The sequence below is a fragment of the Chelmon rostratus genome, chromosome 12, assembly GCF_017976325.1.
Source record: "Chelmon rostratus isolate fCheRos1 chromosome 12, fCheRos1.pri, whole genome shotgun sequence".
NCBI classification, from domain to species: Eukaryota; Metazoa; Chordata; class Actinopteri; order Chaetodontiformes; family Chaetodontidae; genus Chelmon; species Chelmon rostratus.
In genome coordinates, this window is record NC_055669.1 from 17554270 (window position 1) to 17581776 (window position 27507).

The 27507-nt window shown below is 41.1% G+C and overlaps 1 protein-coding gene across 1 annotated transcript; it reads left to right on the forward strand.

The window, feature by feature from the left end:
- Positions 1–15736: 15736 nt before the first annotated feature.
- Positions 15737–27019, forward strand: atp6v0b (ATPase H+ transporting V0 subunit b). The gene is made up of 8 exons (XM_041949099.1): positions 15737–15981; positions 16800–16848; positions 18295–18378; positions 22155–22232; positions 22814–22883; positions 23072–23123; positions 24457–24647; positions 24832–27019. The coding sequence occupies exons 1-8, from the start codon at positions 15897–15899 to the stop codon at positions 24856–24858; spliced, it is 636 nt and encodes a 211-aa protein (XP_041805033.1). The 5' UTR covers positions 15737–15896; the 3' UTR covers positions 24859–27019.
- Positions 27020–27507: the final 488 nt, after the last annotated feature.

Genomic DNA, 27507 nt, shown 5'->3' on the forward strand with positions numbered 1-27507 from the left:
GAAGGAGAGTGACTTATGCCAGACCGCCAGATGCAAAGCCAAGGGAGGAGGGTAGGCGCTGTCTCATATGTGGGATGAGAGATGTCCACCCAATGAATTATTAATGCACCTTCAGGCAGGAACCTGTACAAGCTGTGACGGACAGAGACGGTCTCAGCTCTCAGCCTCGTTGTAGGAGCCAGAATCAGCATGTAAGGGGTCTTGACTGACAGCGACTTCAGGCCCTCAGGAAGTGGTGGTGCCTTATGACAGCTCCCTGCACGTCTCCAAACACCCTTAAAGATTAGAGACACAGCGTGCAGTCCTCTGGTCAACTGGTCTTTGCCTTTTCGCACAGGTTTAATTGCAGCCACTGTTCCCCTGTCTAAGGGTATTTTCAGACCCAACTTGATCACATGTAAAAGCAAACACCGGAGAACATAAATAAACACAAAAGGTTTGCTGAAGCGATGCATGACTTGCTGTCAGTCTCCCTGCAGTTCCATGGATTTCTGATGATGCAGGGTAGCAGTCAACAATCAATTAGCTTCCAGTCAGTCCATATGGCAGCATGTTTACTCCTCTTTTCAGAGTCAAAACAGAGCAGACCGAACTTAAAGGTAACTGTGTGGAATTTTTTCCTTGGTCAGGACGCACTGAACTAAAAAAAGAAAGAATTTATGCAGAGACTGCAGCTTCAGGGCGGCTGAGCCTCCACGAGGAGGTCCCTGTTGAATCTCACACTAAGTCTCTAACATCCACCATCCTTACCTGCGCATTTTGGCCTTGAAGGTGATGCAGGAAGCAGCAGAGGCCTAAACCTCCTTCTAAGCTCCTACACATCAATATGTATCCAGATTCTGGGTTCTGATTGGCTGACAGGTCCATCATGTTCTTGTAATGTAGAGTAAAATTGGACACTTTTGATGCAGATGTTTGTGCAAGTGTTTCACAATAATATCTACTGTAAGTCTATGTGTATTAATGTTCTTGGAATCCATAACTGTTTTAAGAAGCCTTTCAAAGGACTCCAAAGGGGCAAATCCTGATTCCGCCTGTCATGGGGTGTCATGGTAAAATGAGTGGTTCAGTGTGCTGTAATTTTTGGTGTAGGAATTAAAGCACTCAACGTTTGCATGTGGTCATTAATTAGTTTTCTGTACAGGAGATGCGCCTGTGGTCCACTGAACATTTGACCCTTCATGTAAAATTGCTGGCATGTTAATTACTGGTTGTTATGGTTCAAGAATCCAGACTGCAAAAGCAATATCAAAACTGAGAATTACAAGTACAAAATAAAGCAAAGATTCAGTTCTCTCTACACATTCATTCGTTGGTCTTTTTCTTTCATTCTGTCCTATGTTTGACGTTTAGATGGCAATTATATCAAATTAAATTCCTAAACATAATAGAAACCCAGATTAACCAAAGCTGAGCCGTGTCCGACCGGTTTTCAGCCCAGAGGTCTGCCTGGTCTGACGACATTCAGTCACTCTTTCTGATTGTCATCACACATTTAGTCGGCGCCATGTTTTCTGTAAGAAAGCAGCAAAAATTATCAACAGAAGACCAACTTTTCTCAGGAGTGTGAGCATCGGTCTTGAATCCTGCGTCCTCTACAACTGAGTATATTCAGATTTTACACCTCAAGGGTGTCGTTTGTTGCTTTGCCTTCATCTGAAACTACAGCTAAAGGCTGTATTAATGCTGTCAGAAAGAATCAATCCATGACAGAACCAACGCCAGGACCCCATCACTGGCACACCTAAACAGTGTTGTTCAGGCAACATTTCTAAAAAGGTCTTTTTTTTTTTCCTTAACGTCCTCTGCACACCTACAAAAAGGCCGATGTTGTACTTTGGTACAGTGATTTCACTCAGAGCTCAGTTTGTCATGCCAAGGTTAAATATTATTATTTTTTCCATTTGCTAACGCGTCGCTCAAAACAAAGAACTTGTTTCAAGCAGCTTGTTTTCATGGAAAAACAAAAGCAATCATGTTAGAGTGGCAGTTATCTGCTGTATGGATAATGAGACCAGACAGTCACGGGTGAAGTGGAGCCTCTCATAAGATCAGGTGGGTGTTTCGCGTACTGCTCAACAACAGTTTATGACTAATTACTTGCACTGTGTGACAGAGGAGAGTAACGCACATTTTTTATAATTTCCTCTTGATTAAGTGCAATAATGCACCTATAAATCACTGCTTGCGTAGAGTTATGACTGACTGCAGAGTGAGCAAAGTGTGCTTTTGAGGTTGACTTCTCAGTCTCAGTTTGTCCTACATATCTGTGCAGAAGAGCGACATGATTATAGGTTCAGAGAAAAACAGTCGTTCCGTCCTTTTGTTGAAGCTGTGATGGGGAAAAGTACTGCTGTCGTGCCTCTAAAGATGGATTCATGTTCCCATCAGAAAATCAATTCCTTAGACTGTGTTAGACAGAAGTGAAGCTGTTTGCAGGATGTGTGCAGTGTTTGCTTGAAAACTCAACTCCACACACAAACAGAACAAACTTAATTAAGAAGCAGTTAAATGAGAAATTGGAAGAAGGTAGAAGGCACAAATACTCATTTGAAAAATGATAATAAAAAATTGCAAAATAGAAAAAAGTAAGCATCACAAGGTTACAGCGCCGTGGAGATACAGATCTATCTCCACGGCGCTGTGTCAGTGCTGGTCTGGTCTGGCTGAACCCGTTATTATTCTGGTAGAGGGGGAAGAAAACACTCTGGCTTGTCGATCGCAATCATCTTGGATGGCTCAGGATGCCGGTAGGGCGCCCTTGCAAAACAATGTCAGGGGAAACTGGTTTGGTGGAACGTTTGGGGAGGTGACCCCTGGCATTAAAATGGCTAAATCCCTAGCACGGAGTTAGCTCAGAGGCCATTGATGTTGTTTCCCATAGAGACTGAGCTTTTCAAAATGGTACCCACAGTCAACATCTGGGGAGTCAGACTACAGACATTCCCACCAAACCTGTCTACTAGAAATTACATTATATGTTAATTAATTTCCCAATTAAGATGCATTGACAAATGTATATCACTGACTGCGTTACGTTCAGAGGCAGCATTTTTTGTGCGTGAATGAAGCGCTGCATTTAGGTACTGCCCCACCTTCATACGAAGAGTTAGTGTGAAGGTTCAGATGCGGCGACTGGTCCGTCAACGCTCCGTCTCCATCATTCACCGCGTGATCTCTTGCTCTCCATAGAAAATGAATAGGATTCGTGGACTTGACACTTATCATTGGATCCAGTGTGTCTGTAGCTTCAGGGCTCGCCCTGAACCAGCCATGACTGCCTAAACATAACCATAAAAAAGTTTAATAATGTATTATACCGCAAGATGTGATATTTTGGCAGAAAACAAGGGAAATGTTGCTGTTTGTTGTTTGGTATCAACATTTTACCTCCTGCCAGATACTTTCTATGGCAATTTCTAGTTATCTTAACAGAAAATGTAATCAACTTCATTGTGTGTTTTCCTTAAGAACATATTTGGTGTTGCAACTTGTAAGACAGTGTTGATTCAGGCTCATCCTCGTGCAAGTAGCAAGTCAGCAGCATTGCATTACTACTGATTTCAACTCATTCAATGCATGTTCAGTAAAAGTCAGAAGCAGACTCAGTGTATTGATTTGTGTGTTTCCGTGGAGGCTCTCAGCTGAATGGCGGGACAGCTAAGAAACTATTTGGCATTCTGAGGACTGAGGACCTGAACTTTAGGACCCATCAATAGAAGACACAGAGGAAGAAATGGAGAGGGAATGAGTAAACAGAGACAGCGGGAAAGAGAGAAACAGAGTACGAGAGGAGAGGAAGACGGAAGAGAGGAGGAACCTGGCTGAAAGCTTGGTGGGTTGTTTCAGAAGTGGGGATTTGTTCGTGAGCAGAGAAACACCAGCAGCCTGCAGATAAAGATTCAGGTTCAGGATCAAAAACTGGAGTTGGCTCGATGTCTAAAGCACATGCAGTGCAAAACCGTACAAGGTGTAAGTCTGAATTTGAATTTCTACCATTAATCCATTTTGTTGGCATTTTACCAGCGTGTGGGAACAGTGTGAGTTAATGCCTCAGGATGCATTGATATTTTGTTTTTACCTGTGTTGTTGAACCTTCAGTCAGAACATCTGACTGTCAGAGTGAAGAAGAAATATCTACTCATAAATTATTGGTGGGTCTTTAATTAAAGTTTCATGTTAATTTACTTTCATATCATATTTCTACATTACAAATGGGTGAAATGACTTTGTGTGAAAGGGGTCACTTGTAGCGGCAAACCCACAGAGAATTATCAGTGCACTTCCCCTCAGCTCTACAGAACACTTTACCATCTTTGTGTTCACTGATTTTGTGTCTCACAACTTTACAGTTTTGTCTCACTCTCACCGCTCACATCAGCATCGTTTCCATAGCGGTTGACAGCGGGAAAATGGCTGTGAACCGACGGCGCCAACACGTCCAGCGCCAAACGGCAGACAGCGAAAGTTAACGACTCGCTGGTGAGCATGGTGGAGCATTTAGCAGCTGAAGACCCTCATAATTCTCCCAGGAGTGGGTGGTGACCAAAAACAGGCTCAAAAAAAGAAGAATTCTTACTGGATTTAAATTTACCAGGTGACCAGAAACACAACTCCAGATAAATAATAATGATACAGGAAACGAAGAGTAGGTGAACCCCGTGTCAGCTTACTCTGCTGCCCCCAAGTGGCCAAAAAAATCAGTTAAGCTTAGCTTTAAAATTGAGAGATTGTGATGACATTCAGCAGTCAAGCATCCCAAGCAAAACCCAGCTCAAAGTAATGAATGCTTACATGAAATTTTTTCCATAACCACAGTGATGTGAATTACATTTACCAAGAGGACTACGGAAGTTTGTGTATTAACAAAAGGTTCTTGCAGACCAGCCAAGAGAAGCACAGTTCTATTTGGTCTTATGGGAAATAAATATCAGCAGTCTCTACACCTGCAGCTAATAGTTATTTTAATAGTCAATTAACCTGATGATTATTTTCTTGGTTAAATGGTTCATTATTTGGTCCATTAAACATCAGAAAATTGTTTTCCATAACCCAAGGTGACGTCTTCAAAGGTCTTTTGTCCAACCTACAGTCCAAAAGCAGCAGACCCTCACAGTGGAGCAAGAACCAGATGATCTTTGGCTATTCTGCTGATTGAAACATTGAACTGATTATTATTATTTGTTTAATTTTCTGCAGATTGACTAACATCCAGTCATGCGTCATCGTTCCACCCCTGGAAGCCTTACAGAACAGTTTCTGTTGGGTCTCATTTTTGTTGTTTTGGCCAGCAATTCTAGCAGTTATGAAAACATTTTTCTCTCCAGAGTATTTGCTGAGGTCTGGGTACATGGCAACACGTTACATTAATGTCTGATGGGGTCAGGTTGCAAACAAGCCAACAATTTAGCCAAATGATCTAAACCACTTTATGTTGAGGTCAAACAGAAATTGAACACATGCAAAATGTCTGGGCCTCTAATCCGCAAGAGCCAAGAGCAACAAGACATCAGGAAGTTTTAATGTTAACTTTACTGCAGCACAGCCTCCAACTGTGTCTGAGAAGGTTTCGTGTATAATCCAAAACTCTGACTTCCCCACGCACACCAGAATATGAGGAGGGCATCTTCAGATCCATCCAACAGCCTTGATTTGGATTCTCCATCAGTACACACACACACGTACGGCGCATATGCACTCATACTGGCACCCACTCGTAGTAGGGGAAGAATAATGAAAATATGTCGTGTGGGGAATTTTAAGACGCTCACATTGTGTGAAGTGTCTCATGTGTGTTTGTGCATTCATGATGACCTTTTACGCCAATCCCAGAGGACTGTTTCTGTTAGACTGGAGGAGGAGGCGCAAGGTCCTCGCATGAAATGAGCTTCCAGAAGGAAAATGTCTATGTGGGAGAACACGTGCGTGACAGAGTGGGAGATGTGACATGCACAGTAAATGTGTGGATGCATAAAGGCAAGTGTAAGTATTATGTTTTGATGTTGGGTTCAGCCAACAATATCTGTGTATATCTATATCTGGTGGCCAGGGTCTAAAATATAACAATAATATATACAACAGATTATATATATATATACACTTTTTGTTAAATCACTTCAGAATCAGAAGCCTAGGAGGCAGTTTAAAGAATAATACTTGAATCTGAACCAGTTTGGGCTTGGCATCGGTACTGTTTGAAGGCTGTTTTACATTGCTTATACTGATGGATGTCCTGATCCAGTTTTTTGGCCATAAGGATGGTAGTGCTGCAGCACCAGACGTCTGAAATAAAGAAAGCTTTCTTATCGCTAATAGTAGTCCTTTCTGATCCGCACGGGACACCTCAGTCTACACTGCATTCATTTGGAAGACGCTTGTGACGCACATTTTTCCCCAGATACACACACACTGAAGCGATTTAGGGTTCGGTGTCTCGTTCAAGGACACTTTGACAGAAGGAGCCAGGGGTCAAAATAACAACCAGTTAATGGGCAACTTCCTCTTCTACCTGAGCTACAACAAGCCTATCTGATGGATCGCCCGGCAATGCTGGCTCCCAGATGTCACTCAACCACTGTCATGGGAAACACCCACACTGAAGCTCAAGGCCTAAATGCTGTTTCTATAAATATATATATAGAGAAAGAAAGATAGCTGATATCTTGCTCTGGCTATAAATGTGTCCCAAGGCAAAAGGGAAGGATAATTTCAGTTTCTTTTTGAAGTCAGTCATTAATTAAAGTGTTTAATCTAAATGAATGAAATGTAAAGCTGCATTTAGCCACCAGAGTGACCACTAGAGGGCACAAATTAAAAAAGAAAAAACAGTGGTTTGAATCCCAGTTATACTTTCTGCATTCTGGTGGCTGCAGAGGTGTGAACTTGATTGTCTATGTGGGAAGGCAATTAACATTATTAACAGGTGTGCGTGTGCATCTGCTGTCCATGATAGCATCAGTTTCTGGACCACATCCACCCTTCAACTAGCACACAAACACTCAGGCATGCATACACACACAGTTTTGCAAAAAAAATACCATAAATGGACGCTTTTCAACCTCAGTGCTTCACAAATGTGGCATTCATTCACCTTCACACACACTCACACACACACACACACTGTCGCTGGCCTGGCCACCAGGAGCAATTTGGGGCTCAGAGTCTCAATCAAGGACACTTCAACATGTGGAGAGATCTGAGGATCAACCCACCAATCCTACATTTAACAGATGAACTAAAAAAAAGTCACCTAACGATCGTTGGATTGACAATAAAGATTGACAATAAAGGGGAAATAGGTGTCTGTCATTGTTACCTCCTACTGACTGGATGTCACACGCTACAGCATGTAAAAATGTGATCTATAGAAACTCAGTGGCGTGATGGATGGAAGACGGAAGCAGGTAATCAGTTACATAATCAGCCGATCTTTGCACAAAGAGATGTAAGACAAGAGCCTAAATTGTCCTTCGGTAGCAGTGAGAGATGAGCAGGTGAGCTGGAGGCTCCACTGTCTGCATCAGAGGCAAGAATTGAATTCCAGTCGGCACCACTGCACCGTCCGAGGCTGGACAGAAATAGCCTGGGTTGTTTTGTAAAGGCGGAGGATGCTGAAGATTTGTTGAATGATTGGGCCGGTGCCTACTTACACAATGCACATGGCTGGGGTGCAGAAAGTCCAGCTTGTTTTCAGGCTTACAGCGGAAGAAAATGGCTCCCAGCTCCTTTTGTGTGGGCTGTCATTATGGATGGTCAAATCAGAATGTTAGGATATTATCTGTTGTGGGTTTTCTTCTTTAACTCAAGGCAAAGGTCTAATGAAAATAATGAATTAATGGCCCCTAGCTTTTAAAAAAAGAAAGATAAGATGGGTTTTTGTAGATTAGTTTGCCCCTCTGGAGTTGAAGTAACCACTGATTTGCTGGAGCGAACATGTTCAGAGATAATCTTCTGTCATTAGGTCTCAAGAAAATGTGATTATCTGATTCAGACTTTACAAATAAATCATGTTCTCTGGATTATTCCTTGAGCCGTTTGCTGCTTCGTGTTTCACTGTCAGCCAGAACCTGGTGAGGCGCTTTGCTGTTTGTAAACAGGATCAAGTCAAGGTTTCTAAATGAGACAGTGGTTTCAACAAAGCCTCGCTGAGACTGTCTGTCTCACGTCTTCTGCAGCTCAACATTTATTATGTTCCCGTCGACACGCAAGAAGAGATGAATCACCCATTCAAATGTAAATTTTACCGAAATAGACCAAACACAAAGACGTCAGTACTTAGATCTCTTAGTCAGCACTTAGATAACTAATAGCATCAGTATGCTTCAAACTTCATGGTCAGAGGGGTGGAGTTGGGGGGCTTCGTCTTTATCTGTAGAACAATTGTAACTTACTGAAGTCTGCCAAGCACGTCCACGGCACAATGTGTGTGCATTATTTATATATTAAAATTTTATTGTCTGTGTTCTTATTTCCATTTTATTTCAATGTTCCAGGTCGACTTGCCATATGCGACTGAAATATTTGCATATATGTTTGGTTTATGCTTTGCTTTCATCAGCTCACTGTATCATGAAAAAAAGACTTCCTTTAATTCTGATAATTGCCTCTCTAGCTGCATTAATGCCCTGCAATGTTTGGCCTATCCACTTAACACAACAAATAGGAGGCCTTCAACCCTCACAGGCTCATGTATGCTGAAATATGCATATAAATAGCTTATTATATATTATGTTAAAGAAGGATTAAATAGCTCTCCAGTTCTCTCCAAAGCTGTCCTGTCTTGGAATGACCCGAGTCCAGTCACAAGTCAGCCCATTTCTGATCAGTACTTCTTCTTCTTTGAGAACAGAAGTTAATGATCGCCCTGAATGATCACCGGCTCAGCAGCGTTTCTGCCCCTCATCAGCTACTGGAGGCTGAAAGCTCGACTTCGGCTCATCAGGTCTATTGAAATCAATCATGACTGATGAGACGACCACGGACGGAGGGAAGACTGATAATAGATTGTGCCAAGTCAATTTCTCGTCTGGTGTGATTAAGGTTTTGTCCTTTTATCTCAAATTTTGCAGTAAAACGGATCTGATTGCTCTCTCAGTTAGAATGTTTGTCTGTATTTATGCCTGCAGTGTTATCTCTGTTTGCAGCATTCACTTTACGACAGGTTTACATTATGAAATATGACTGACATGATGTCAAGATGAAGGCGGAGCAAGTAGAGAGGAGTCTAAAGTACACTATCTTTATGTCGCTATGGTAATACACAGGCCTACCTGGCCAGAAACGTGGATTGACACGGATGCAAAAGATTACCCGATTATGATGAGTAAAACCTGGATCATTGCGACACCAACATTAGGCTGCCCAGCCGAGACCGATCAATACCATTAGGTTCTTTCTGCCCGCTGTTCCAAAACACCAGCACCCAGGTAGATGATACATTGAGAAATGGTATCCAACCCGAAGGGAGGGCGTGGTTGATTATTCCAAGTGTTGGAAAAGATTCATGAATTATACACAGCGTGTTATTCATTAAAGTATTGGTTGATTATACTAACAAATGGTTAAAGCTGGTTTATAGATTATACTCAGTGGGATATTTGTTAAAAATGTTGCTTAAGTGATGATGAGCACATTTTACCCTACATTCGCAGCTACAGTCCTTATTTTAAGAGGAGGTACATCTAATATATTTTTATATATGTATTATCTCAATAATGCTTCAGTGACTTGTGTAGTAGGAGCAGTCGGTGATTGAGAGTTTTTGTGTGTTTTGTCTGCTGTTACCTTCATCCTTCAAACAGCTTTTTCAAAGTGCTTTTTGGATTAAGATATCTTGCTGGATTCCCCAACTTTAATTGTTTCAATTGTGGCAATAAGTATTCCACATGTGTGTACTTTCTGGATTATAATGTTCAGATAAGTGTGTCTCCAAGAGTGTTAAAATTTTCCTGTTCACAATTCAAACTTTTCCACCTTAAAAGAATCCATCTTTTTCCATTATTGTTATTATTGATTTTTACACTCAGTCTCGACTTGATCTCAACATGCTCTGACTTGAACTTGTCTTGGCTTGGACTCCAGTGAAGGGGTCAGTCCTACTTTTTCATCTTTTCTCGGAGGAGAAAGCATGATTGGCCAGGAGAAAGGCAGCTGCATTATTGGTAAGAAATTCACCGTCCATAATGCTGCTTCACCCAATAGAGCTTTCTGGGTAAAAATTAAAAAGCACATCTCATTCTGTCGTGTGTTTACCTCGGTAGAGGCAGGAAAAATTAACAGAAGAGCCTGAGTTGACCAGAGTGAGTCTACAAATTCAACAAAAGCTTATGTGAGCACAGTTGATAAAGCCGGCCACTAATTTTTCTGGCTATTCCTAGCTATTGTTGAGACTCAATGTACTTTTCTAAAGACTGTTAATTTGTGTGGTTGGAGGTGGATGGATGCTTTATTCACTTTGCAAAGGGTAGCAGCATTTGTAGCATCCACACACACTATTATCGACTCACTGATGAGATATACAGAGCTGAGCCCGGAGGACTCACTGTATGTTCAAATGTACAACACAGTACATAACAGTTTGTATGACCGCTCACCTCCTTATTAGAGCCTAATTGCATGACTAGCGTCTTATATCCCAAACACACATCTCTCAGGGGGAGAAAGGGAAATTATGAACACCTGTGACATTCATGTTTTGTATGAAGAATTCATATTCTAGCACATGCATTCATATTATAGCACTAAAATATGTTTCTTAGTCAGGAGTTTGTATCTTCGCTTTCAGTGTAGCATCTCAAAAAGGCGTTAATTCGTTCGTATCTCGGAGAATAGTGACGGGGCTTTAACCTGACGATTTTGAACGGAACATGATGTTTTCAGTCTTGTCTGTTTTATTAACCCTTGGCTTTGGTTAGCATCTTAAGAGGGGACGTTTGTGAGGACACAGCGTGCTTTCTCCTAACATAATGAGAAGGGCATTACTCAGAGGACTGTGAACGTAGCGTGTGTGAATGAAATGCCCACAGGTCACTGTGACCATTTTGGGATGTTGTTGTGTTCTGTTTTCTACCATCAACTTCTTCAACTGAAAAGAGAAAACTGAATGGAAAAAGATAAAATGATGAGAAAAGAGAGAATATGTTACCACAATACTAAACAGTATATGTTTTTAAAGTGATGAAAGTGTGTGTTTTGTACCTCATACCTCATATAACCTTGGGCGCTGATGAACGTATGCACCTCATCCCATGCACATGTTTCCTATCATAAAGTCTGCATCTTCTGTTTCCATGGCAATGTTTAGATAATTCTATTTATATTTGTGACAGGGCCCATGAGGGTGCATACAAGCAGCACAACAAATAAAGAATAACGGCCTGCCTTGGTTTGGGCCCATTTAGCGGGATACTGTGTGCATGTAAACACATTCATTGACACAAAGGCCTTGGGGCTATTGATGTGGGGAAATGTGCCCTGAATGAGTTCTTGTCATTTAGGAGAATGAAATGCATTTTAAGCTGCATGCATTAACATTAGCGTTGATAAGGTCAGTTCTGAAATTAAACTAATGTTCTGTTTTTATGTAATGCTCAGTAAGGCATGCGCAACCATTGTTCAATAGGTTTGCATTATGAATAAGAATCAGCTCTGTGGTTTACAGAAATCAATGCATGCTCTACACCTCATGGCCAAAGGCATGTGGACACCTGAGCGTTGCACCTACATGACTGCTGAACATTTCTTTTCTGTATCATGGGTGTTAATATGTTGATGAGTGCTGGTGAGTGATTTGCTCCTGGCTCACAGTCCAGTTGATCCCACAAGTACTGGATGGGGTTGAGGTCAGGGTCTGTGCAGGCCAGTCACACCAAACTCATAAAACTGCTTCTTTCTTCATGCACAGAGGTATTCTCATTTTGATTGTAAGCATTAAAGCAGCTGCAATCAGTATTTTTATATAAACAAGGGATGATGAAGGTGATGAACCAACAGAGAGCTGTGACCTGGCTCTGCAGGTCCCCCCTTTAGCTCTATGAAGCTACACATGTAGCATCTTTCAGCTCATTCTTTTGGTTTTCAGCAGCACTGTTGAAAGGCAAAGTTAGCAACTAGCTGATGAGCATAAACACAAGAGCAAAGCTGTAAAGAATGGCTCATATGGTGTGTTCCAACGAGAGTTGCACATGTTAGCATGTCTAGCTAACTAGCTTACTATCATCAGTAGCAAGCAAGCATTACTTCCAATGCCAAGGAGAATTTCATTAGCTAACTTCAAGCCAGTAGGTGCATATTTAAGGCCTGTTTACAGCATATGGGTCTCATTTTGAAAAGGGCATATAGCTGGAAAGGGTTAGCGTAATTAGATAGCTGGCTGCAGCTGACTAAAATCTGCAGTGACAGTTGTAATTTCACTCCGGAAAATCAATGGTCGGCGGCTAGAGAAGTCTTCTTCAGTCTGCTTCTGATAGAAATCAAGGACGCATTGTTTATAATATTATTTAAAAGTTATATTTTGATGGTAGATCTCCTTTTGTTAAGAAACAATAAAAAAAAACACAGAATAGGACGGGTGCTGGATCAAAGAAATATCTAACAGGGTTGAGACAATCAGCAGGGAAAGCAAGGCTCCTCTCAGACTTCTGCTAAAGATAAAGAGTCAGCATTTAAAAAAAAATGCACATACAAGCAGACGTCACATACCACCCCTGTCGCCAGGTGTCACAACTGAAGAGTGCACAAGCAGCATCAAATAAGCATTTTGAGCATGTGTTTCATAAGCAATGGCCAGACGACTTTAATGTAAAACGCTGCACAGGACTTGATAGCCCTTCGCCTGCTGGTGACATGTTTCTGAATGCTGATAGTGTGTGTACGTACCAGTGCTCAGCTTGGATCTTTCATTCCTGAGCCTGAGACATTAAATTAAGCAGCCTATTTAGTTTATTTATTGATTTCCACTGCTTTTAAATTGATTCCTCTGGGAAATATTTGCTTCGCTGACATTTAGTTCAAGTTCAATTATTTATACAGACCTTTATAACAAGCATGTCTGGAAGAGCTATTGAGAAAGAGAGGGAACAAACCTGACCAGAGCCGATCAATTGTACCAGAAGGAAATAAAATAGCTTGTTGGAAGGACGAGCATACCAAACATTCGACATGGTTCCTGGGATCTTAATCCAGTTTTTATGCTTGATTTAGAAAAATTTAAATTAGTATCTTAATTTCTGGGTGACCAGATGGCGAGTAGAACAGGAATTATATTATTTCACGAAAAATGCCCTTTGGTTGAGGACGGTTTTCTCTGCTGGCTTTAACAGAGTGACTGAGCTCCTGTCAGGTGGTCTGTCACAGTGCACTCCTCAGACAGTGAGCAGCCAAAGTCCTGATCCCCAATGGCGGTGAGCTGGAGGGCATGGAGGGATGTGCCGTTGTTTGGCCTGAGTTATGACTGGAGATTATGAGAGGAATCAGACATTGTACAAAGGGCAGGCACGCTTAAAATACGGGCCATTTTTTTGGCTACTTGTTTTTCCTCCATCCGGTACGATGCAGACCGACAGCCAAGTTAAGAGCAGAGAGGCTGTTGGGTGCGAGAAGAAAAGCCACAGGTTAGATGGACAAAATGTCAACTGTTGTAAATAAACACGGAGTCAAGTATGTTCACCATTTCAACAACTGCTAATGAGCATAGAAAAAGACCTTTTCTGCAGAACGGCTGCATGAAAAGAATGTTTCTTAGGCAACAAAAGAGTCAGATTCTCATATCAATAGAAGACTTATGAATGTTTTTTTATTTCCTTCAGCTGAACGAAGACTTTTTTAGACTTTTAGTTAGTTTGTAAATGTAGAAGAACGTGCCTTCAAGTTAAGTGTGACTTACATCAAAAATATGCTTTTTATTTTGAATGTTTCCTACCACATTTGGCACTTCAGTACTTTGCACCATATTTAAGGTGTAAGCTCTGTGATAATAATGTTCTTCCTGTTGTGTCACAACATGCAGATTCAGATCCAGGGTGGTCCAACCAGCACCTTTGGGATTTAAGCACCTGCATTCAAAGACTGATGCTGTTTTGTGCACAACAGCCTTGACCCAAAGGCAACCAGCATTCCCTTGACATATACATTAAAGGTACATACAAACACTGTCAAGTGGATTTTAACATGAAACAATTCTTCACTTCAGTCAATGACAGATAGAAAGTTGGGAAAAATAATTCAAACCTGGATTGCGTAACCTTTTCCCTTTCTTCTAGAGTCTCTCATCAATGATGCAGAGCACAAAACCTTGTCTCATATCTGCTGATAAAGCTGTTCCTAGATCTGATTAACATATTGTAAAGGGGAATTTCACCATTTCTGATCTACCTCTGGAGGGTTCAGTCAGTGTCTGTGATCCTGTGATTCTTGGATTTCTGCTGAGAGATCAAAAGATGCAGGTGTGAAAAGACACATAAAGTGTGATGATTTTGGACGTTTGGTTATTTGGTCCTTTGATGAAGGACAAAATCTATCGCCGAGTTGGTGTGAATAGAAAAGCCTTCAGGACCTTCAGGGGCCAATCAGTTCTCATTAAATCATTTTTCATCTGCGATGCATAAAAGAGAAAACTGATCATCTTTTCAGATTAATAGCTTCTGTGGCCTCAGAGGTGAAACCTGCCGCAGAGAGTTATAAGATGAAAATGGGGCCGCAAGACGCACCGGCAGAAAGCCTGTGGTGAAATTAATGAAGAGGAAAAGTCAGAGTGCTGGATTGTTGACTTGATTTTGGATGTTTTTGTCATAAAAACACACATTAGACAGTTCACGTTGACTCAGATATTTTGAACTCATCAATTTGCAATTGAATGAGGGAAAACCTCACGGAAGGATATTAAGGAAATGACTCCCCCTGGTGGATCATTGGGTATCTACATATTAAGTGCCACCACGTTTCAAAACTGCCGTATTTTTGGTTGCACTGATCACAAACTTCTTCGAGAAAGTACTTGATCTTATCATCAAGCTTAATTTACAAAACATGGGAAAAAATCCTTTAAATCAGCACACAGGTCTTCATCACCATAATCTCTTCAAAGTACATAAAACACCCTTAAATGCTGCATCACACACAATAGCATGCTCTTTTGGTCTGAATTCTAATTGAATTGTATAGAATAACGTCTTATCCATTCTTACCTAATAACCTGACAACTGTTTTCCCAGTGTTAACTTCTGGTACATTTAGAAATAAACAAACAAGTAAATAAATAAGACTTGTTTTTCTAAGTGATGTTTTTGTTGTTCCACAATGTATTTTTAGGGTGAACATTTGTGATTGCACACAAAAAACAGAGCTGATAGTGCTTATTTGTGGACATTTGTGAACGTTTAAGAGGGATTTAATCAACAGAAAAGCCTTTTTTAAATATAATATAGTCGTGACTGATACACAAGAACAAGAGTGACATCTAGCGCCCACAACAGGCGCTGCAGGCAGGTCAGGTGGAACGCAGCCTCCTAGGACGCATTCGGCTACAATACTCACGTCTCTAACGACTTAGCTGCAAACCTTTCTAATTCTGTGTATATTGCATCGTAGATCCTAAACCAAGTTGTTGTTACACTCTGTGGTAACAGATTAAGATTTTTTTTGACGCCGTCGGTGTAAAATCGTTTCAACAAGGTGAAGAAGAAACATAACCGAACGCCTCCCTCCAGTCTCCGGTCACATGCTAGTCAAGCTGGATCAGCTGACATCAGCCAGCTTCTGCTTTTGATGCTCCTTCTCCTCCATCGACTGATAGCGCGTCTTTAAGCAGCATCATTTCGTTATCGTAGCGTTACTGGCGTCAAATTTTTAATTTGAGCCAAAAAGATCTCGCTGATCCAGCAGGTTTGACCGCCGGATAGATGCTGCTAGAGTGGATGATGAACGGACACGCTATTCTGTATACGGGGGTCACTTTGGCCTTCTGGAGTACCATACTGATCGTCGGTAAGATTATATTTTCCTTATAAATTTGTTAGAATATTGGAATTAGTAAATTAGATAATCTATTTCTTAGATTTATGCAACAATGCCAGTATAGTCAGTCGTCCTTTCTTCGTGGCAATTGATGCATTTGACAGCTATGATTCGGGACCTGACTAAATCATGGGACTCGAGCGGTTGCGGCTGTTTCCATTTTGTTTGCTAGCTACTGTTAGTACATTAATTTGCCTGTTGGAAATACGACTATTCATGCATGACAGTAATGAATACCCCACCGACGCCAAAGCAAAATGTGTTGCTGAGTAATGTCAAAATTTCATGGCTATAGTTACATGTAAGATCTGATTTTACAATCCAAGTTAGCAGTTCGCTAACGTTAGCGTTTCCTTGCTTTACGCTAATGTCAGATAGCCTAAGCTTAACAGCTGTCAGGGGTTCAAACGATAGACAACAGTGTTGTATTTATGTTGACTAGTTTTAGACTTTCTCTGGTGGATGTTGTGATGGGATCCCGTGTTGCCGTTGTTGATTTAATTTAATCATTTAATTTGGCCTAGCTAACGTTAGCAAGTTAACTGGTCGTGTGCGGATCTGAAGCGGTCTCAAACAGGAAGTGCAGCAGTTTTCACGTGAGAGTGAGCTATCACACTAAAGTTAGAACTTCTTTCCACGACTTTAGCACATAAATGTGACAATGTTTCACACATAGTTCAGGGAAAACGCTTATAAATGCAGTAACGTACTGCAAATGTCTATACTGAAGGGCTTTCTCACATACACCAAGCTCACATATAATTTGATGATTTTTTTTATTTCCGCAGGTATCTGCTATACCATATTTGACCTTGGATTCCGCTTTGATGTGGCATGGTAAGCAATCCTGGCACAAAGCTACTATCTGCAGATTATTGAATTAGAATGGGCTAACTGACAACAAACCAATATTGAATTGTGCACTTAAATACTGGCCCAAACAGAACTACCCAAGCTCCAAGTCATCACCCTGTCACCTGTCAGAATAAAACAGCTGGCAAGATGAGATTTTCTGCTGATTTTTGTGGCTTGATTTGTTGCAGAGTTGCAATAGGTATTCAATTGATTGACAAGTTGAATGGAGGATGTTGTAATTGGCAGCTACTTTGTTATTGTTTTACATACTTAAAGCTTCTCAAATGAGAGGATTTGCAGCTTTTTGTCATGTCATTGTCATTTATGAATGAAAAAAATAATGGATTTAATAGGAAATTAACTGTCAGATTAATTGATAATTCAAAGCATTATTAGTTGTAACCCTAATTTGAAGTCAGACCAATTTTCAGTTGAGTGCTTTGAGCCTCATCGAGCCGGGCATCGAGTTTCCTTGCAGAGAGTAGATGTTGAAATTTGGGGCTGTTTAAAAGTTGTACCAAACAGACAGCATTTCTCTAACAAAACTACACTGACGTTTCCTAGATTGCACAATTTTAAGAATACTGCTGTACTGCCTTGCAACAAACACTAATTTCAGGCCGTCCAGTACACCGCAGTGCTGCGGCAGATTCACGTCTGTCTTCACATGGCTGTTCAGAAGTAGGGATGCACAACACTTTAGTGGCCGATGTAGATGCCCATGTATACACTTCAATTTCAACCTAGTTTTAAAGAGCGTCAGGTCTCTCCTGTAATGGAATTAACATTATTATGCCTGTTATCATGATGGCCGTCTGGCAAATGCGGGTATATATTATCATGCATCCCTATTCAAAAGTCAACAGTTTTTTATTATTTATTTGTTTATTATCCAGAGACTTATCTCAAACATTTTACTTGCTTAAATTTATTATTCAAATTCTGATTGGCCCATTTCTGCTGTAGCATTTTAAATAATAACAAAATTTAATGACCAGAGCATTTCATATATTTTTACAGTTAATATTGTATGTATGTTGGCCATTTTAAGGTGATTTAACCATTGTGCCTGAGTAACCAATAGAATAAAGCTTTGCATTTGTCACTAAATCTACATTTAACTTTCCAAAATCCATTTTGGTTGTTCTGTACTTCTGTACTTACTCATTGTGTTGGCCCTCTTATTCGGCTAATGGCAGCAGCAACATTGTTGTGGTTATTTTGTGGAAAGATATGGTAGATGTTGTACACTTTTGATTCTATCTTGGAGTGCCATTTATAACATTTAAATGAACTGTAAGGTGGCTGCAAAGCACTAGGAAGACCTCTTTACCACTTTGACAACAACTGACATCACAACAAATGATGATATTAATGTTTTGCTGCTCGCACACACGTCTTCATCAGCTGTACTTGGTTTGCTCGCAGGTTCCTGACAGAGACTTCTCCTTTCATGTGGGCCAGTCTGGGCATTGGCTTGGCCATCTCTCTGTCTGTGGTGGGGGCAGCCTGGTGAGTACCTAACAAGGAGCACACTTTAAAGCGGTATTTCGAATGTGTAAGACACGGATGGTGAGACTTGGTCTTTCATAGAATATTTTCCTCTTTCTTGAAACACTCAAAATAGATCATGTGTAAATGTGGAACTGGAAAATCTTACTCTTAACACAACAGGAACAGTGTTGCATGTCTCCTGGATGTTGTGCTTCCCTTAATGTTCTGAAATTAATCAGTGAATTATAAGATATAATGTGCGTTTCCCTCAGAGTACATGATAACAAATGAAACACTTTCCAAATTGACTTGGTGTTGTCTGGACAAACTAAGGTGACTTAAAAAGAACTACCTTGGACAAAGCTTGACTGATACATAGCCTCATGCTTACGTCCTGTGTTGCTCTTGAACACACTATGAAGTCTATAGACGAAGGTCTGCAAACTGCCAAGATGCACGCACCCTCACCAGCTGTCCTCCAGAGAATATCGCAGAGAGACAAACAAAACAAATGTCCAGAGATTTAAAATATATAGAGGAGCTGCACTATAAATGAGTGAAATCATTGGTCCACCAGCCAGTCAGAGAGCTCTTTCTGACAGACTTCTGTTGATGTAGAGTCAACTAGCCGAACAACTGCATATAAGGGCCAGTTAAAGCCAGTGGTGCAGGACACACAGCAAAAACTGCAGCCACTCATGGCTCACTGCACCGCTCAGCTGCTGTTGGCTTGTTGTGTCGAGGCCCAGACATGTTGTATCTATATAGTGACTAAATATAATGTAGCTGGATTACACTGCATCTCTGATCTACATGTTGAATCAATGGACATTGTGGATAGGGATGCACGATAACTGTTTTTTAAAACCGATACCAATAACCGATAACTTTCAGCTCCTAAAGGCCGATAACGATAACCGATAACACACACATATACCTAACATCATGACATCAATACCATGAACAAAACCAAAAACAGTTTTGACTCTTTAAATGAAGAGATATTTATTTTTCCAATGAAAAACTATTGGTAAGCCTCTCAAACATGTTCTTAAAACTATCAAACAAACCTATTTGATATCTCACATCAATTTAAATAAGGTGCATTACTTACTGATATAAAAAATAAAGGCCACTTGAAATGATGCAAATACATGCATCAGGATTACAAACTGAAAAAGTGTATTCCAGAAGTTTACAAAAAATATATATATACATAGAAAATTAATGCACTGGCACAAGTTAGATTCAAACATTTCTATTTAAACAAACTGAAAAAGTGCATTCCTCAATGACAACAAAAATAATGCACAGTGCATATTGTACTGACAGACGTTAAAAGACTATGCTCTTAAATACTTAATTCTGATTGGTCAATCGCGAAAATTCAGTAGCGTTCCTAACAGTCAGACTAAAGGGGCAATCCCTTAATGTACCAAGCTCAATTACAAATCGCCAGCTTATTTGAGTGGCATAATATGGAGCATTTTCCGTACATTATTTTTAATTTGTTTGGAGAGGACCAAACACTTGGCTGGAGAATGATGTCCCCTGCAAAAAAGACGAGAAAAGTAAAGAACAACGCGCGACCTACAGCAGGAGCGATATTAAGACACAAAAGACTTGAGGACGCAGAGATTGACCAGATTGAAGCAGACAGACACGAAAAAAACACCAAAAGAAACACAGCATGTACGATTGGTCTGCTAAAAGACTGCTGAGTGGAGACAAAACTGGAGACAGATTTGACGCTGAAAGCAGAAATCAGCTGATGCAGGACTTTTTAACATCAGTCCGAAAAAATAGCGGTAAACCAAACTCTGTCTCCAGCTACGTCTCTCTCAGGTCTGGGATATCCCATCACTTGACATCATTTGACATGATTTCGCTGAATATCTGTAAAGAAATAAGTTTTCCTGCTTGCCGGCCTGCGCAAAGTGAGAGGCGGTTGCTACGCAACGTACGTGTTTTCTTTCAGAGCCGCTGCGCAGTGAGAGCGGTGACAGGCAAGAGTAGACTCATTTTAAATCAATAAAATATGTTTTAATCAGTATTTTGTGTCACACTATTGAATGCTTTAGTAATAAGCCGTGTTCTAAGCGGGATAACGTATAGTGAGCAGTTTCCTACGGAGAAGCGTCGCGTCGGGCTTCTATGTCATCCTGAAGGAAGATACATGATCCCTTACTTAGACTTATCTATGTAAACAAACTGAAAAAAGGCAGTCCATAGTAAGTCAAGCACCATCATGTCCATGATTAAATCTTCAATAACCTGAGCCTGTGGGTCATCTTTGGCAAATTTCTTGGACTTTTCGAAAGCCTCACCGACGCGTAAGTCCCGGTGGCTTCTTTGCGGTTGCCTTGCTAACGTTAGCGTCTTTAGCAGGCCGGGCGTCCTCATACGCTTTCCAAACTCCGTCAAAGCGGTGGTTATGTTTCAGGTGACTGATCAGGTATTAAAGCTCGTGCAATTTCTCGCTCCTAGTGGAACTCGCTTGGATCATTTGTTACGAATAACCAGCGAACAATCTTCTTCGGAAACTTTGAAGAAGTCTGAACTCTGTTTTCATAAGCACGCTGTGCCGCATGCTGCATTCAAGGTGTAACGTACATTCCCCCGTTCCCTCGTTTGCCAGTCGTTCTTTCGGCCTATTTAAGTTCATGTTTCTATTTTTTGTGTGTAACATGTGAAAAAAATACTGCAAATGTTAATTCAAGTCAGCAACTAGCAAAATTATGACCGAGTTAACGAGTTGTTTTCTGGCATGAGGGGGTATTCTTGATTTTTCCCAGTGAGAGAGTTTTTCTGATTATGCCAACATCACTTGAACGCAGCATTCACTGCAGGCCATTACGGTCTCATAGTGGGAGCGAGGCACTGCCGTGCTGACAAAAACACATATGTGTCATCACACACTGTCACATCACACACTGTCACATCACACTGTGACATCACACTGTGACATCACATCACACGGTGACATCACACACTGACATCACACACTGACATCACACACTGACATCACACACTGACATCACACACTGACATCACATCACACGGTGACATCACACACGGTGACATCACACACGGTGACATCACACACGGTGACATCACACACTGTGACATCACACACTGACATCACACTGTGACATCACACTGTGACATCACATCACACGGTGTCATCACACGGTGACATCACACACTGACATCACACACTGACATCACACACGGTGACATCACACACGGTGACATCACACACTGACATCACACACTGACATCACACACTGACATCACACACTGACATCACATCACACGGTGACATCACACACGGTGACATCACACACGGTGACATCACACACTGTGACATCACACACTGACATCACACTGTGACAGCTGGCCAAAACAACAACGAACGGCTGCGCGTCCACGAGTAAACGGCAACTGGTGGTGTTCTTGTGGACAATGTTCATTGATGACAACAGAGGAGGAATGCCTCTGATCAGACTGTAAAGAGGGGATTTTAATTTCTCTATTTTATCAGATAATTATGCTTAGATTACACAACAGGAATCACAAACAATTTTTTGCTACCTGCAAAAGTAAGTAGTTTGCAGATCGAAAATTAACTGCAACCTGATTTGTCATGAGCGTTTTCTCGAATAGTGGTCAAAGAATAAATATAGATGAATGAGTTGTTTGGGTTCGTCGTTCTTCCTCTTAATCCTTTCTTATCACTTGGTCGCTGTCTGTTGTGCTTTAGACGTTGTGCTCATTGTTGTTTCTGTTTCCAGGGGGATCTACATCACCGGCTCGAGCATCATTGGTGGTGGTGTCAAGGCTCCACGAATCAAAACCAAGAATTTGGTCAGGTAGGCGTGCGAGGACTGAAATGTTCAGCTTCATTCTGTCAGATTCGCCTCTATTTTTGTATTTTTTCATGTTTTATTAAATTATTTGTTCTTCACGATTGATGTGAAGTAACTGCTGCATCACTGCACTCTCCCCCTGTGGGATTAGTATTCTTATTATTAGTATTAGTAAAGTCCTTCCTTCCTTCGTCACTCATAGGCTCAGCTGCATAGTATTTTCCAACTGAACATAGTTGAATATTGAGGCTAAACAATAAAGGTAGTTTAAAAGTCATATTTTTGTGTTCGTTTTGAACCTGAAGACTGAAATACGGTCAAAAAATGTTTGGAGACGATGCAGAGTCTCAGAGTTGAGCTGCGGCTTTATACGATTGTCATGCATCTACATAATCCTGAGTCCTGCTCTCAGTCGGCTTCCCAACACTTTGTAGTCAATGAATGAGCATCCACGAGTGCCTGTCAGAGTCGCCGGTGAATTACAGTTCCACCAATCAACCGTGACCGCAGTTTGTTACTGTTGGTCTTGAACAGCACTTTGTAGCGATCACTTCTCTTACTTTGTTTTTTATTTCTCCCTCCAGCATCATCTTCTGTGAAGCTGTGGCGATCTACGGCATCATCATGGCCATTGTGATCAGCAACATGGCTGAGGTGAGCAACGAGCATACTTATTGTTCACGATCATCAATTTGTCTTTAGAAACAGGATCACTGTACAGGGAGCAGCACAGCCAGAAATAAAAGCATTATACATACGGAACAAAAATAACAAGTTTAATGACTTGACAACAGAGCAATGATGGTTATTTGGTTCTAAAAATAATCTCCTTCATCCTATAGAACTTCAGTGGAACAACCCCTGAAACCATCGGAGCAAGGAACTACCAAGCTGGTAAGAAAACGGACATGAAGCGCCCTGAACAGTTTTAAAATGAAATGGCACTGAACAGCACACAAATCGCTGTATCCAGGGTGCATTTTTGTCTTTTTTTTAAACGCCTATGAATTTAATATAGGTAATAGATGTGTTTTTTGTTTTGTGTGTGTTTTAAAATGAGAAATTTCAGTTTGCACAGGTGTGGATGGAACAGGCCACATTTCCATAAAAACTTGGTGTGTCGATAAAAAGTGTTTTGGCAAATAAATGAATATTGAAGCATGTGGCTTAAACATCGACTGGCATGATCTTTTACTGTTTGGTTAAAATATGTATTAATTCCTTCAAATTAATTATCATTAGGGATGCACGATAACTGTTTTTTAAAACCAATACCGATAACCGATAACACACACATATACCTAACATCATGACATCAATACCACAAACAAAACCAAAACCAGCGGTGCACAGTGAGAGGCAGTTGCTACGCTTCAATATTCAATAACCTTAGCCAGTGGGTCTTCTTTGGCAAATTTCTTGGATTTTTTGAAAGCCTCGCCGACGAGTGTCAGTCCCGGTGGCTTCTTTGCGGCTGCCTTGCTAACGTTAGCGTCTTTAGCAGGCCGGCCGTCCTCATACGCTTTTCCATACTCCGTCAAAGCGTGGTTATGTTTCAGGTGGCTGACCAGGTTTGAGGTGTTAAAACTCATGCAATTTCTCCCTCCTCGTGGAACTCGCTTGGATCATTTGTTACGAATAAACAGCGAACAGTCTTCTTCGGAAACTTTGAAGAAGTCTGAACTCTGTTTTCATAAGCACGCTGTGCCGCATGCTGCATTCAAGGTGTAACGTACATTCCCCCGTTCCCTCGTTTGGTAGTCGTTCTTTCGGCCTATTTAAGTTCATGTTTCTATTCCTTATGTGTAACGTGTAAAAATGCTACAAATGTTAATTCAAGTCAGCAACTACCAAGATTATGACCGAGTTAACGAGTTGTTTTCTGGCATGAGGGGGTGTTCCTGATTTTTCCCAGTGACAAAGAGTTTTTCTGATTATGCCAACGTCACAGGAACGCAACATTCACTGCAGGCCATTCGGGTCTCATAGTGGGAGCGAGGCACTGCCGTGCTGACAAAAACACATATGTTATCGGGGCTGTTCGTCATGATATTGGATTTATCGGAATGACATCATAATTTCCTGTTATCGGCCTGATAACTATCGTGCACCCCTAATTATCATCGATTCTCACTGTCAAATTTCCGAACCATGACAGGGAATTACATTTTCGGGGGCCAGGCCCACATGGATTAGTCTTTGGCTCAGCTCATTTCTGTTCTTCTAGGTTACTCCATGTTTGGAGCTGGTCTGACCGTGGGCTTTTCCAACCTCTTCTGTGGGATCTGTGTCGGCATCGTGGGCAGCGGCGCAGCGTTGGCAGACGCCCAGAACGCCAGCCTTTTCGTGAAGATCCTCATTGTGGAAATCTTTGGCAGTGCAATTGGCCTGTTTGGTGTCATCGTAGCCATTCTGCAGGTGAATGAGACAGGCTGTCCTTTGGTTGTTGCCCACTGTTACAGACTTCTTGAGAAATGTCATTGCAGAGATCCTAATTATTTTCACAAAAGTCGCGATGGATCTTTGTTGCAGAGATGTGATGATTCAACCTGTTTCTGCATCTGAAACTCTGTAATAACCGGTTTCTGTTTTTCTCCCTCAGACGTCGAAAGTAAAGATGGGTGACTAGAAGATGCATTCACACGCTGCGAGGATAAAAAGACACTGCTGGAAAATAAGATGGATTATTGTGTAAATACATCGTAAATTATTTAAATGTCTCTATTTGCCTGGTGTTGTTTTTAACCATCATTCATGCGAGAGTGGCGCACACACTGCACACCCCTACTGTCTCGTCTAGAGAGAAACACGAATGTCGAAGATGAAAACTGGGAAAAAATCTCCAGATTTCAGTGTTTCTGTGCGTTTTTGCACCTGAAATAAATGAGTCACCGCTGCGTCTCTCTGACCGTTCAGCTTGATGAGCAGTGCAAAGAGAAGGCACGTGTTGTGAAGAATTTCACTCTTGTCCGTCACAGAATTTAAGGATAGCCGCATGATTTTCTCTGACCACTCTTGGATGAACGATGAGTTAAAAATTAACACTGTTTGAAAATATTTGTGTGTGTGCGTGTGTGTGTGTGTATGCTGGAAACGTGATTTTTTTTTTTTTTTTTCTTTTTTCCTGTGAAGCATGAGGTTGTTTACCGTTGTGTTTATTACTGTAGCCTGGTCTGTCACTTCTTTTGTTTTTGTAACTGTTCTTTGCTAATAAGCAAGTGGTCCTTAATCCACGCTGTGGCCCAAATACAGTATTTGTTCGGCCTCGTGCTGTAGAAGTGACAGAGAATCTGTGAAGTTCTGAATTAGCGTACTGATCTGGAATCATTAGTGAGGTCGCTCGACGGTTGGACATGCTCTTTGGGAGGCCATCATAGCAGCAGATCTGCTCTAAATATGCCATTCTGTCATTCATTTCCTTTCTTCCTGAAAGCGTTCTGAAACTACGACATCTAAATTTCAATGAGCCAGCTACGCTCAGGCTTCTCCCCTCAGAGTTTTAACCTGGTTGTGATCCTTTTCAGTAGTTTGTGCAAGGATGAATTGGACATGAAAATGTTTTTTTTTTTTTTCCCCAGTGTTGGCCAGAAGGAAGCTGAAAGAATACTTTTCTTTTTAAGAGGCCCCTTGTCCAATTTGTGACCTTAGCATGAAGCTAAAACCTTAAAATGTGTCGGGTCACAGGTGAACAACATTTCTGTCCTCTTTCTCAAGTCACTCTTCAACCTTATTGTCTTAGGAAGTTTATTTTAGAGAGCACCTCAGTTACTAGTATTACCTTACACTCAATAGTAACTGTTTGCTGTAGCATCACCATTACCATGTACTGGAGGTCTGAAAGGGGACATGATTATGTATAGATTGGTCTTCTGGTCTGGAGTCTCAGGTGGTCTGACTCCAAAAACTCTCGTTAAAACCTTTTGGCTTCATTCCAGAATCACACAACTTTATAACTTCAAGGCAGATTTTACAATTCCTCATGTTTCTTTAGTTTTTATTAAACCGTCTTGTTCTGAATGTCCATCTTAACATGTTTAAGTCTGCGTTCCCAAATTATTTTCTAACATTCCTGAAAGAAGCTTAACGTGTGCGCGAAGCTTTTTCTTGTGTTTGGGTAGAGTGCAATTTGAATGACAAAGTTAGACTCCTGCTCCATCACAACAAAGCCATCATTAAATCTTTGTCATCAAAGCATGTACTTTCTATCAGCCCGGCGCCACGCGGCGGTTCAGCTGTTTCCTATTGATGCTGACTTGTAAATCTGGCTAAACGGATAATTCCTCTGAACCGTTGGCTGCCAGCTGACAGAAGAATCAACTTGATGAGGGCACCGAGTGCACATTTGGTGACACTTTTTTGTTCTCGATGTGTCATTCCACAAGTTAAGACCACGGCTGATTGGGAGTTGTCTGAAATCTTTTCTGCAATTTTTCCTCCAACCCGCTTGTGGAGTTGTGAATGAGTTTAAACATTGAATCTTTACTTGTGGAAATTGGATTTTGTGTAATATATCCAGACCTGGCCTCCCAAAGGTGTCTAAGCAAGATCGCCTTTGCCCCTGTGATGGTTTTACAATAAAAGAAGGCTGTAACTTCGTGATTCCTTTGGTCAACCAGGCTCTGTACCAAACCCCAGGCTTTCAGTGACTGTAGTTGGTACCGTGTGTGCATTATGTTGATGTGATGGTGATCAGAGAGTAACTCATTGTTTTTGAAATTGTGTATGATAATAGCAAAACACAGATCATCCTTCTGGATTCATAAATGTCCTTGAGAAAATAAAATGGTCCAATCAAGATCTTTGGATTTGTCTCTGATTTATATCCATCAACCCTTTCAGTAAACCGTGCTGGGTGTTTGACCGTGGTCACGCAAGCTCGTCTTGCTTCCTGCAGTGTTTGCCTGCTTCCACTAGATGGAGCAGAAAACCACAACATCTGTCCTGCTGATTAAACTGGTGTGGCACTCACTGAAAAGCCAGTGGAGGAAACAATGAGGCTCATATATCCTGTTAGTATCTACTAACTCTACAGTTGACTGCACAAGATCTCATAACATCTGATAATTAAGACCATATTTGTGAATATTGTGAAGCCAGATGTTTTTGCGAAATTGTACAATACGGCCAAATCTCTCATCCCTATTTTACAGAGACCATACTGAATCAACTAAATCTAATATAAATATTATCTAGAATCTAGTAAACAAATTCAATACATAAATACATTAGTGGTGTCTTTGTTGTTAACTGATATGTGGTGTAATTGAGTAAGAGGGGA